General features: G+C 36.6%; 1 protein-coding gene across 2 annotated transcripts in view; it reads left to right on the top strand.

The window, feature by feature from the left end:
- The window catches only part of Anxa10 (annexin A10), a 70,013-nt gene extending 56,330 nt beyond the window's left edge, over positions 1–13,683 (top strand). For both annotated transcript variants that reach the window (XM_036166927.1, XM_036166928.1), the window contains 6 exons: positions 6,404–6,457; positions 6,553–6,646; positions 7,882–7,977; positions 10,202–10,260; positions 12,314–12,436; positions 13,281–13,683. In XM_036166927.1, coding sequence (XP_036022820.1) covers positions 6,404–6,457; positions 6,553–6,646; positions 7,882–7,977; positions 10,202–10,260; positions 12,314–12,436; positions 13,281–13,349 — 495 coding nt within the window. In that variant the 3' untranslated portion in view covers positions 13,350–13,683. The remainder of the gene's footprint in view (positions 1–6,403; positions 6,458–6,552; positions 6,647–7,881; positions 7,978–10,201; positions 10,261–12,313; positions 12,437–13,280) is intronic.

Genomic DNA, 13,683 nt, shown 5'->3' with positions numbered 1-13,683 from the left:
TATCAAGCATGGTAGGATGGTAGCACCTTTAGCCCCCTGAACTATCTTGCTGGCCCTCATGGGGCTAATTTTAATGAAAAAATTCTCTAAATTTAGAAGGAGGGTCATGGGTTTTTTTGTTTGTTTGTTTGTTTTTTGTTTACTTTGAGGTAATGATGCTAGGTACTGTAAATTAAAACAACTGTTTCAATCAGAGTCTTCTGTATAACAGACTTATAGCTAAGCAAGAGTAAAAGATAATCTATCAGTCTGTCTGTCTATCATCTATCTATCTATCTATCTATCTATCTATCTATCTATCATATACCTATCAATCTATCATATACCTATCAAATTTCTATCATCTATCTATCTATCTATCTATCTATCTACCTATCTATCATATACCTATCGAATTTCTATCATCTATCTATCTTTCATCTATTTATCATCTTCTTTTTCTATCTATCTAAGATCTATCCATCTTATCTGTCTATCTAATCTTTGTTTTGTGTATGTGTAAGGTGTAAGAGTTTGCTTTGACACTGAATTCCACCTAATATGATTATAAATTGATAAGATTAAGTATTGATTTTTAAATTTTATATCTGGAGTATGAACATAAACATTCTGTGTGTGTGTGTCTGTCTGTCTGTCTCTCTCTCTTTGTGTGTGTGTGTGTGTGTGTGTGTGTGTGTGTGTGTGTGTGTGTGACCTTGGAGCAGCATGAAATACAGTAAAACTTTCAACAGAAGAAAGTGAGGGTGAATTGAAACTTAGATTTCACAGGCAGCAAGAAAAATTTTATTTATTTAACTTACCACTTTCCTGAATTGTTCTTGCTCCTTTTTACTTTTCATCTTACTTGCTTCCTTATCTTAGCAGCCTGTACATACAAACAATATTCACTTAGTATTATATGCTTACATAGTTTCATAGTAAATTATTCTCAAAATGCTAAACACAAGAATAAAGCAATGCATAATTCATGGGGATTAGTGAACTCAGAAAATTGAGATAACAAATTCCACAAGTATAGAATTAAAATAGTCTCATTTATTTATAGTGCTTTTGAAACATAGATGTTCTATGATGATTCAGAGTGCTTACTATATGATTTTCCTTAAGCTTTTAAATATTTTGATTGACTTTTGATTTCTACACTTAGTGACTATTTTTCTTGGAGCCCCTGATTTAGAATTTATAATTTCTATAAAGTGATTTGGAAAGTTGAGAGTCGGTCAGGTCTCTGAACCAATGTTTGTGGAGCACATTTCTTCTGAGAGACTACATTGTGAGCTGATAGCCTCTAACCTGACAGTTTTGGAATACTACAATTTAGATTAACCTCCCCTACCCTTTTCTCTACCACACCCAAGTTAATATCCATGCTCTCTCTGCCTCTGTTTCTTTCTCTTTCTCTCTATTACACACATGCACACACACACACACACACACACACACACGCACACCAAAGAAGATGGATAGATGACAGATTAGATAGATATATAGATAGATAGATAGATAGACAGACAGACAGATAGATAGGTAGATAGATAGGTAGATAGATGATTGATTGATAGATAAACAGACTGAAAGATAGATAGATAGATAGATAGATAGATAGATAGATAGATAGATAGATAGATAGATAGATAGACAGGAAGACTGACAGATGGATAGATTATCTTTTCATCTTGCTCTATTATAATTCAGTTGTATATCCTTGGGTTTATCACTTGTCTCTTTTGAGATTCAGACTGCTGCTCACCAAATTCATGAATACAAGGTAATTTTTTTCTCAGTTCTTGCACAACACAAATGTTCTGTCATTCTTTACTTGTAGCAATCACAGTATCTCATCCTGCGTGCACCCTCAGAATCAAAGGAAAGACAATTCATAGATTTCATTCTTCAAACATTATTAAGACTCAGACACACCCATTTGGGCATATGAATGAAGTTAGGACATAGGAGCTTGAAGGTGTTTGTGAGCTGCAAAGGTAGAAATCACTGCTATGATTTCTGGGAGGAAATCTTGTCCTTAGTCTACCCAGGGTTTTCTGCCAAGAAACAACTGAAGGGGAACACACTCCCCTTGAAAACACTGATGCCAGTAATTAAGCTGGCCCACAACACTTCCTGCATGCTTTTAATGCACTAGATTTGCAGAGGGTCTAATTATCTGTCAAATAAAGAAGGATTAGTCTCTTGGAAATTAATTAATCAACATGTGCAAATTACATTGTGGATAAGTACCTTCTCAAAAAGATGGGAAGCAACCGGATTAAATAGGTCAGCCTCACTCCTCATCTTGGCTTTCTGGATTCTCTTGAGGGCCCTTTCTGAAATCTGTACAGTGAGACATCCAGGGCATTACTATCATAATCCTTCTGTAATCATCTATAGTCAGTTTTTCTGCTCAAGTATTTTAATTTCTTCCCTTTTTATCTTTCCCCTTGCCCCAACCCTATACTCACATACAGATGGCCACTATTGTGAGTTAAAGATGCAAGATTATCACCTTTCTAAGCAAAAACTCAGATAAATAGAACTGCAGAAAATCTCTAAATGGTTCTCCCAGTCTTTGCAAGTGATAGAGTTTACTTAGGTGCATAAAGATCACATTTCAAAAATCCAGAAAGCTTGTTCTTGATTTTTTAATTATCTCACTCTTTCTCTGTCTGAAATAAAATATCAAGAACAAGTGGTCATTACTTCATATTCATCCAATTATATCACATACTTGAATTTCTTCTCTAAGGTAGTATTACCTACCTAATGAATTAATTAATTGGTACACAAATATAGTAGGGAGGGTTCAATTGTAGAAACTTTTATAGAATGATTAGAAACTAAGTGTGTGCTTTTGACAGTAAAACTAAGTCAATATCTAAAAATTATAAACAACCTAGTGGGTTAATATTTACAGGCTATATTTTAGTGAATATCAAGTACATAGGTTGATTATAAGTAGTCAATTTAGAAACAAGCACTAGAAAGCATACATTCTAATCTTAAGTTTTTTTATCTTACTGTATGCAGACTGTTTTATTAAAGTTGTTAAATACTCAGTTTCGTTCTTGTCACCTTGGAGATTTTTGTCATGAAAACAGTAATTCATTTGTCAGATGTTTTGAAATTTCAGGCTTCTGTAGCTATTATATTTTATCTCATTACCAAATAAAATTTATGTCTTCATGAAACAAAAAAAAATCTAGAAGGCAAATTTAAAAGGCTACAATCCAAAAAGCATTCTTTGCCTTCCCTATGATGAGTTCTTTGTCTCTTACAATGTATCAAATATGATTTCTGACAATTGGGAATCTTCAATAAACACAGGAGTCAAAGTCCTTAGGTCTGGTGAATTTCACATCTATCAAAGCAAATTAAAATATTAGGCAATGATGAATAAAGACATTACTAAGAACTTTTGAAAGTGATGACAAAATGTATCCAATCAGGATGTGGGAGACAGGAATTATAGGGCTGGACAAAGTCAGTAAGATGAATTGTTGTATAGGTTGTCAGAGTAGATCTCATTAAACATAGGAGATTTATTCTGATTAGTTTCCCCTATCCCAAAAATATTTTTTTATAAGGAACAATTTGATAGTATTTTATAAAGTAAAATTTTTATCCAATTTACTCCTAATAAATGAAAACTTAATTAACACACAAAAAATACAAATTAAAGAGTGAATCAAGCCACAGGTAGATGTAGTTGGGTATACAGTAAAAATATAAAAGCAGAGAAAATGTCTAAGGCAAGAAAAGAACCAGATGAGGCCAAAAATGCAACAAGGGCTAAGGTTCTGACAAATCCCTCATCATTATGAAGACTGGAGTTTACTTCAAGTGGCATGGGGGTTAGCTAAGCATTTTCTAGATTTTGAATAGATGACAAATGTGATGTTACACTTTATGAAATTCACAATAAATTCTATTTTTAATAAGAGACTATGGAAACAAGCATAGAACCAAAAAGCCTGAAGGAAGCTGGTCACAGCAGAAACCAGGGTGGCATCATAAGGATCAAGAGTGCTCATGAGTGTGTTTGTAGGGGGGAGCAGTGCTCATGTTAGCTTCTGGGAAATTTCATGTGAGACACGAAAGAAAATAAAAAGAATAAAATACAGCTCAGGTTTTCATTCTGAGCAATAAGCATGAAGTGGTCAGCCACTGAGATGTGGATAACATAGAAAGGGTCACTGAGAAAGAGGTAACAGAAATTGGTTGTTGATTGTCTTGAATTTTATACATAGAAAAAGGTCAAGGAGAGACATGGAGTTGTCCAATGGGATAGACATGCATAATGCAAAGTTCGGGAATAGACTCCACCTGGAGAATTTGAGTGTTACTATAATATAAACTGAAGCTGAACCCATATCAATAGCTGAGACTCGAGCAAAGGGAGAGTAAAGACAGACAAGAAGACATGGGCAGCATGGTGCAGGAGATTCACCAGGTTAAGAGACTGACTTTTCAGAGGAACCACTTCCCCAAGACTGGGACGTTTCCATTGAAATAGAAGCAAAGAAACAGAGACGACGTGAGCCCAGTAATGGAGGCACCAAGAGGAAAAAAGAGAAATGGTACCGAAGCCTGCCAGAAACATCAGATAAGATGAAAGCTAACAGTTACTGGGATGAGGGTCTCAAATAATGAGTACACATTCACAGAAGACATAATGTTGTAATTGTCCATCTTTGAATCTCACTGACTTCACTTGCATGAGCCATCTCATGACAGAGAAAGGCACTGTATCCTTAGTGTCCTCTCATAATTAGTAATCTCCCTCTCCATACTTCAGCTCAAAAAAAAAAAAAGAAAGAAAGGAAAAAAGAAAGAAAGTAAAAGAGAGAGAGAGAGAAACAAAGAAAGAAAGAAACAAAGAAAGAAAGAAAGAAACAAAGAAAGAAAGAAAGAAAGAAAGAAAGAAAGAAATTCTAATCACAAACCTCTACCATCTCTCTCCTCTCTTGCTTGACCCTGGAGACTATTGGATCTTGTGTTGTTTAGTACTCCTTCCTTATATTTGGAAGATCAAATGGACTCTCCACTGTTTATATGATAAGGAGTAGGGGTTAAAAGATTTTACAAAAAGTTCAAGAGAAAGCCTGATCTGACCTAGTCTGGTGATCACATGGCCAAACACCCTAACAGTCGTGCTGGAACTCTCATCCAATAACTGATGGAAGTGGATGCAGAGATCCTCAGCCAGGCCCCAGGTGGAGCTCCAGGAGTCCAATTGTCGAGAAAGAGGAGGGACTGTAAGAGCGTGAATTATTGAGACCAAGATTGGAGAGGCACAGGGACAAATAGCCAAACAAATGGAAGCACATGAATTATGACCCAAAGGCTGTGCAGCCCCCAGCTGGATCAGGCCCTCTGGATAAGTGAGACATTTAAATAGCTTGTTCTGTTTGGGAGGCATCCAGACTGTGGGACCGGGTCCTGTCCTTAGTGCATGAGCTGGCTGTTTGGAACCTTGGGCTTACACAGGGACACTTTGCTCAGCCTGGAAGGAGGGGACTGGACCTGCCTGTGCTGAATCCACCAGGTTTAAATGAATCCCCAGGGGAGTCTTGGCCCTAGAGGAGATGGGAATGGAGGGGAGGGGATGGAGGGAAGGTGAGGGCAGGGGCAGGATGGGGGAGGACAGGAGAACCCATGGCTGATGAAGAAAAATAAAAAAAGAAAAGTTCTCATTTGCAAAGCCTATTTGGTTGTTATGTTATTTCTGTTCTACAAGCCAGACACTACTATGTCTGCACCTTTGCACTAACAGTGCTAAGCTTTATCACTACCACCTCTGACAAGGAATGGATGCTCATCTTGATGGAGCAAAATACCTCACAGAGAAATGAAAAACATAAAGAATCTCAACATTTTTCACAAAGTTCCTCTGTTGCGAAGAAAAGCTAAAAAAAAATGCAACTCCGTACAAGACTACACACCAATTCCTCATGTGCCGAAGTATCCAAATTAACAACGGAAATTGCTAAGGAATCGTCAGTGTTGGGGGGTTCAGGGATTTTTGTTCCAATAATCCTATATATTTATTTGTGATATATTGATTGCATTCTGATGCTCCCAAGCCTGACAATAAAGTTTGTTTTGAATCCCAAGCAGAGCTAGCTACTAGTTGACCAAAATTAATCATAGAGTTTTTAGATGACTGAGGACAGATAGAGATACAGGAAGTAGTAGGGCGGTACTTAGAGAGGGTCTTGACCCATTTGGAAGGAAGAATGAAGACATAGAAGTCACTGGTAGCTGCTCCACCCTTTCTCTGATCATTTAGATTCTTATCCTGATATCTGACTCCCAACTTTTATTGATAAATAATAGTTAGATAAGGCCTTCACTATGTGTTCTGTGTACTGAGACCATCTAAAAGAAACCCCTGCTTATTTCACAGGGAACCAGGGAGGAAGGATATGCAGATCCTGTGATGGCTGCACAGGATGCTATGGTAACTAAGCTTGACTCTCCTCCTGACTAACAATGCTTTTGATGCCGTGAGCGGCGCTGGTTCTGATAAATCTTCCTGACTGTGTGATGTTACAGGTCCTGTGGGAAGCCTGTCAGCAGAAGACTGGGGAACATAAAACCATGCTACAGATGATCTTATGCAACAAGAGCTACCCACAGCTCTGGCTGGGTAACAAGAAACAGGCTCTTTACAGCTCTTTAACCAATTGAGTACAAGTAACTAAGATAAAAGATGGAATGTCACCCAGAAATAGAGAAAAGCCAGTTAGTGTCCTGAATTATGTCTATACAGTATGCCTCATCTAATGGCACTGCTAAAGGATAAAGCTCTGCCATAGCTTTCAAATAATGACTCTTAGAAATTACCTGTTTAGATTTATTAGCCATTTCTTACCAGATACTTTATAGTGTGTATTGAATAATCTTCAGTGAGCTTAGAGTGGCCAGCACATGAGTCAAAGTCTTTGTTATAGATATTGTGATTTATGAAATATCCATACTACCTATTGGTCTTTGAGATATGTTCACATTAACCTACACTTGACTTTCTTCAAACTCTGCACCTTTTCTTCCCTGTATTAGAAAAATAAATTAAATACAATTAAGAGAAAGGTAAAGTCTTATCAATTATCTTAGTAACAGCCTACTCTAATTCAACTACACCTCTTTTACTTTGTCAGTTTAAGATTAATACTAACAATAACAATACTTGTTCACATCTAAGTTGAAATGGCTGTGAACTAAACATTGCCAAGGATAGAGCCAACCAAGTAAGTCCTTTAAAAGGGAAGTTTAGTTGAACATTATTTTATGTTACTAAATTAAGCTGCCAATGGTAATCTCCTATTTCTCAAAATCGCTCTGGATTTAGCTTAGTGGTTGAGTGCTTGCTTAGCAAGCACAAGGCCCTGGGTTTGGTCCTCAGCTCAGGTAAATCAAACAAACAGTCAATCAAACAAAAAAACTCTATTCCTAAACATCACTCAGAGGATTTTTGTTTTTAGCTTTCATATCTAAGGTCTAGCAGAAAGTTTCCTCTTGACAAATAAATTTAAACTGTCTCTTATGTCTGTCCTCTGGAAATGTCTCATAGACAATAGCTCATGCTGTGCTTTCCCTCTATCTAAATCAGCACTTGAGTCTGAGAGGCCCAACTGGGGGTAACCACTGCTCTCCAGTCCAGCAAGAGCAGGTCCTGGGAGTCCAGGATTCATGCAAGTTTTAGCATCTCATAGGATCTATACTTGTTGCAAAGAGTAGATTCTTCAACACAATGGGTAGTAGTATTAGGAAATACTTCAGAGAAGGCACTTAACTTTACATGTACAGTAAAACAGCCAGGGTGTGTGCTTTAAGTTTATGATATTATGAAAATCTCTTTTGAATTACATAAATTTCTTGAAGTTTTCCAGGAATTTCAAAATATTTCTGGCCAAGACCTGGTGAATGCCATCAATGACTGTTACGATGGCTACTTCCAGGAGCTGCTGGTTGCAATTGGTAAGGCTGTACAATGAATCTTGTGTGATGAACAACAGACCTCGCCTTCCACAGTCACGTCTGACTGGTTCTGACTGGATTAAATGTGCACAAGTAGAATTTGGCTGAAGCATTTTCTTCTTTCAATGAAATTATTTGAAAGATCCATAAACTCCAAAAAAGTCTATCAGCTAGTGGTTTGACCAATGAACTGGCCACCTGGAGACATAGATAAACTGGCATCATTCTTTAAGAATAGGCTCAACTTTTGTATGAGAAAAGAGAAGTCTCAAATGCCCTGCCTCAGGAATCAACTTCTCACAGCTTTAAATCTATGCCAGCACCATTGACGTTCACTACGCTTTTCAGGAGCATAAAGAAACAGTGTGACTGTTTCATTTTGTTTTGTTTTGTTTCTCCAAGAAGAAAGGGAATTTTAAAAATTTGCTTTTGATGTTTTTTTTTTATTTTACTATCTTTAATAAATTTGCTTTTAGGGATAAATTGTATTATCCAAAGACACTAAATTGTTAAATAGTAGTGAATTCTACAGGCATGCCTCTTGAATGTTCTTCAAAATGACATGCCCATTGTAGGAAAGGCCATCACTCTTATTCATAGAGACTATTCCATGTACTTACCATGGCTTACCATGTATTCTGGTTTGGCAGCACAGACTTCAGGAAAGTTACATGAAGAGTCATTGTAAAATGTCCCATCATAGGTTCATCAAATGAATACTTTGATATGTTCTGAATAAACAGTCATTGAGTTTTCCATTCCAAGTATGTCTTGATATGGAGCTAAGGAGTTACAGCATTTTTATGAATTATTTAGTAAGCAAGCATCCTAAGAAAATGATTTGATGGGTTTTATGAAACCCCTAAAGATAAGTGATAAAGTGACTTTTGTCTATGAATGCTTCTGAGAAAAAATATATGTATATTCCATCAAATTTCTAATAAATTTATTAGGCATACATCACATGTCAGCTAACTAGCAACAGAGTCAGAATAGAGCTCAAGTCACCAATTCTCAAGGCAGTCCAAACTATGGCCACAAAACAGTGGGTTTGATGGAACAGATAGTGGACATTAGGAACACCGGGAAACTCGCATCTGGTTCATATCATTAATCAGTATAGAATGAGCCCTACTGTGTCTCTGATTTGGGTACTGCAAATAGAATACCAAAGCAACAAAACCAAAAATATCAACAAAAGCCTCTGCCCTCTGGGAGCTCGCCTTTTAGAAGCAACTCAAGGTTTACTTCTCTCTGTCATGAAAAATAAGATAAACGTGAAGATAAATGTAAAAAATTAGATCACTACCTAAAATATTTACTTGAATTGAAGAGAAACTAATATGCTTTTATTTTGAAGAAACAGTATAGCTCCTCATTTATTGCTCATTTAAGTAATTCATCTGTTTCCTTTTTCAAATGTGACTATTTGATGGTCCACAGTCTCAACAGATATTAACAGGCACCACTATTGGGAAGGCCCCAGGGGATTCAAAGCCATGGCAAGTTTAGTCAAATACTATCCATTGCTGGAGGAGACACTTTATATTTGTTACAGCTTCTGCTTAAAGGATCTCCAGTCTAGTTACAAATCTATCAAGGATCCCATGCTACCCAAAGAACAACTAGGCTAGACCAGTTTTAGAGACTATGTGAATAGGTAACATTCAGGAAGATGAGCAGATTGTATGTGTGGGCTTTTATATTTAAGCACCATGTTTCTAAACATTTAGTGAAAATGGTCATATGCTCACCTTACATAATTTGTCATTTTAAAATATAATGCTGACAGTTCATATTTTGTTTTTTTAATTTTATAATTGACTTAATTTCACATACCAGCCACGGATTCCCCCGTCCTCCCTCCTCCCACCCTCAATCCTCCCCCCAACCCACCCCCCATTCCCACCTCCTTCAAGTCAAGGTCTCCCCTGGGGAGTCAGTCCAGCCTGGTAGACTCAGCTGAGGCAGGTGCAGTCCCCTCCTCCCTATACCAAAGCTGAGCAAAGTATCCCAGTGTAGGCCCCAGGCTCCAAAAAGCCAGCTCATGTACTAAGGACAGGTCCCGGCTCCACTGCCTGGGCATGTTATCATTATTCTGAGGTTTGAAATTATAATGCAATATGATAATTTTGGCAGAATGTGAAAATGTTCCATTTGTTTCTAAACTTCTGAAGAATTACATCTTATCATTATATATCTTCCTTGCTCTTTACCTCTCTAGTTCGCTGTGTCCAGGACAAAGCAACCTATTTCGCTTATAAATTATACAGGGCAATCCATGTAAGTATAACACATGTTTTAAAATTCATCTAAAATTAATATTATTTTTTATTTCAAAGAAATTGTGTTCAAGTAAAAAGAAACAAGTTAAATACCAAAGCAAAATTTATCAAATGCAGATAAGACACATAAGTCATACGTGACATAAGATATACAGCATGGGTACATAAAACATGTGGACTTCAGGGTATATCTCTTTCATGCAGAGTCTGAGCACTTATATCAACTGATAATCCAAACACATTTGGATGTATTCCAAGATCCTACATCACATATACACAAGCACAAAATATGGGACAGAAAATGCCAAAACATTTTAAACTCTCAGCCAAAACATAGCTATATTTTTTCAAGTTTGAAAACAAAATATTGATACTTGTTATTTTTAGTGTACAAGTACTATATGTCAAAAATACTATAAAATATAACTAAATAACAATAAATTCTAGAGCTATTTTTCTGTAACTAAAAGATAATTCTGTCCATGTCTTGGTGTGATGTTCAATAGAACACTGTAGCTGTTGATGCTCTGGTGTGATATTCAATTGCACACCCTGTAGCAGTCCATATTAAGGACACAAACACTTATGCTCATCAGATAATGGATAGACACTTTCCCCATTATGTTCTGAAATTGTCTTAAAGAATAAAGATTGGACTAGTGAAATGGTTCCATCTCAGTGCCTCCAAGCCTAACAACCTGAGTTCAATTCTTGGCACCCACATGGTGGAAGGAACATCTCCAACAAGTTGTCCTCTGACATTCACAGGTACACTGTGGTACAACACACATACACACACACACACACACACACACACACACACACACACCACATAAACACACACATACAAACATGTACACACACATACATACACACAAACCAACACACATACACACATACAGACACACCCACACCAACACAGACACACACTCACACACAGACACACATGCACACATACAATACATGTAATAAAATTTTAAAGAAAATATCTCACATAGGCTGTTGTACATATAACATAACCTTGAAATAAAATTTCACTAAATGCAATAGTATAGTAATTTGAACAGAGTATAGAATTTTGATAACCAGACTATGTTATTCTTAAAGCAATTTATTTCACTTAGTATATATTATTTGTACAAAATAACAGGCTTCATTATGACATTTTTATACATGTAAATAAAGTATTACCAAAGACATTTTACAGACCAACTTCTTGATGTTTGCCAGCATGTTGGGGACGCATGCTAACAGTCAAAAACTTTTTTCTTCGGAGTTTTCTTAACTTATGCATAAGAATCTACATGGCCTCCGAACTCAAGAGAAAAATCATCACTCATAGCTCTTTGCTTTGTGCAAAGTAGCATCCTGAGAAAAGCTGTAAGAGAACTCAGCAGTTCCTCCCCAAGGAGCCATGACTGCAACAAGAGACTAAAGTTTCCCCTGCGAATTACCCTGGGCAAAGAAACACAGTTGTTATTCTGAATCCAGCTATGCCCTGATTCAGGGAAACTCATTCTAAAAACTTATACATTAAATCATAACTCTATGTATTCAAGGAAGAAAAAATGTTCTTGTATTGACAAGTAGTTTGCAGTTCATCGAGATTACATATAAGTAATCCCAAAGTTCATACATGAAGAGCTGAAATATCAAACAATTGTCAAAAAGCTGTTTTTACCACCCCTCCCCCTCCATAAAAACCAAGCCTTTGTTTTCCATAAAGTAACTCAAAATGACCTACATTTTAAAAATAAAAACGTGGTCAGATCATTTGTTTTAATCAACTCAAATCGTAAAGTCCGTTAGTAGATTGACACTCAAAACCTTCTGAAATCAAGTTAGATTACACTAACTGGCCACCAGATGTCACCATTATTCCATTTCATAGACATTTGCACTATCCCTGCCAGTAGGCCTCAGACATCACACCGTAGTGGTACTGGAGGCATGTGGACCTGCAAGAAAATTGCTTCTGAAAGGGAAGTCAGTCGAAGTCGGACAGACCTTTAAAGTCCTGTTTTCTCTACCCACCTTTCTACATCTTTTAGGACTTTGGCTTCCATAATAAAACTGTCATCAGGATTCTGATCGCCAGAAGTGAGATAGACCTAATGACCATAAGGAAACGCTACAAAGAGAGATTTGGGAAATCCCTGTTTCATGATATCAAAGTAAGCCTTCTCTTCATGATTTACTTTAACTCAAATTTCATTCTTTCTGGGCCGTAAATAAAAGCTTTAAAGTAAACAACTTGATGTTGGGATCTAGAAAGCTACCTATCTGTCAAGGATGATTGACTTTAAGAATTCACACCGCTTTCAGCACATTAACGAAGTTAAACTGGGAAGTCATTACATCATGAAAATAAAAACTTTTGTTCTTTGCTTTAAAAAAAATGTGTTGTAATCATAGGAAATAGTCACTCCTTATGACTGTGCTTCAAGGGTTCAGTTCTCACATGGAAAGCACAGGACTACTTGGATGTGGGAGTTCACCTGTAATTATACCTGCAACCTTCACACTAAAACTACAGAGGTTGAGGCAGGAGAATCAAGATTTCAGTGTCAACTCTCAGCTGAAAAGCAACTAGAGACTAGGACAGGCTACTTGAAACCTTGTCTCAAAACACAAGCAAACGAAAAACAAAAACAATATTGAGGATCAGGGAAACTGCATTTTGCCACAAGAGTGAATTAACTGTGAGAAGGATTCCTACCTCACTGCAGCACTCTTCATAGCATCACAGAAGGCAAGAACGTCAGTAGCTGCTAATTTGGAGAAAGTTATTACTGGATGTGTAAAAACCTGAAGCACAGTCATAGGGAGTGACTATTCTCTACGATTACAATACATTTTTAAAGCAAAGAACAAGAAAATAATAATTAAAAAATAAGCAAACCGATGTTTGTGAAGACTAACAGACCACAAATCTTTCATATTGCAGTTAGAATTACAGCTGATTTTTACAAGCATGGAGAGATTTGATTTCAAGAGCCTCTGTTTTTTTCTTTTTAGAATTTTGCTTCAGGGCACTATGAGAAAGCACTGCTTGCCATCTGTGCTGGTGATGTGGAAGACTACTAAAATAAGTAAAGATTTGAAGGTCTTGAAACTCTCTTTACAGACACCTCAGATACAAACTGTTGAACTTGTGCTGTTACTGACACTGACACAAAACTATAAAATCATATTTTTCTTCTATCTCTAAAATTATTCTAAGACAAAAAAAATCTACTCTTGAAAATATGTAATACTGGTTTTGCACCCCTTCCTCAATTAGAAATTAAATAAATTGCATGTGATGAAATAAGAAAAACATTGCATTGGAATTGATTTTATTTAAATGTGAACTATTAGTACCTACAAGAAAGTCTGATCATGACTGTCTCTGTTATCAGCCTGAAATCTATAGCATTGA

Source organism: Onychomys torridus, chromosome 17, assembly GCF_903995425.1.
Source record: "Onychomys torridus chromosome 17, mOncTor1.1, whole genome shotgun sequence".
In the NCBI taxonomy this organism is placed as follows: domain Eukaryota; kingdom Metazoa; phylum Chordata; class Mammalia; order Rodentia; family Cricetidae; genus Onychomys; species Onychomys torridus.
The sequence above is the reverse complement of the archived record's forward strand: the minus strand, read 5'-3'. Positions and strand labels throughout refer to the sequence as shown.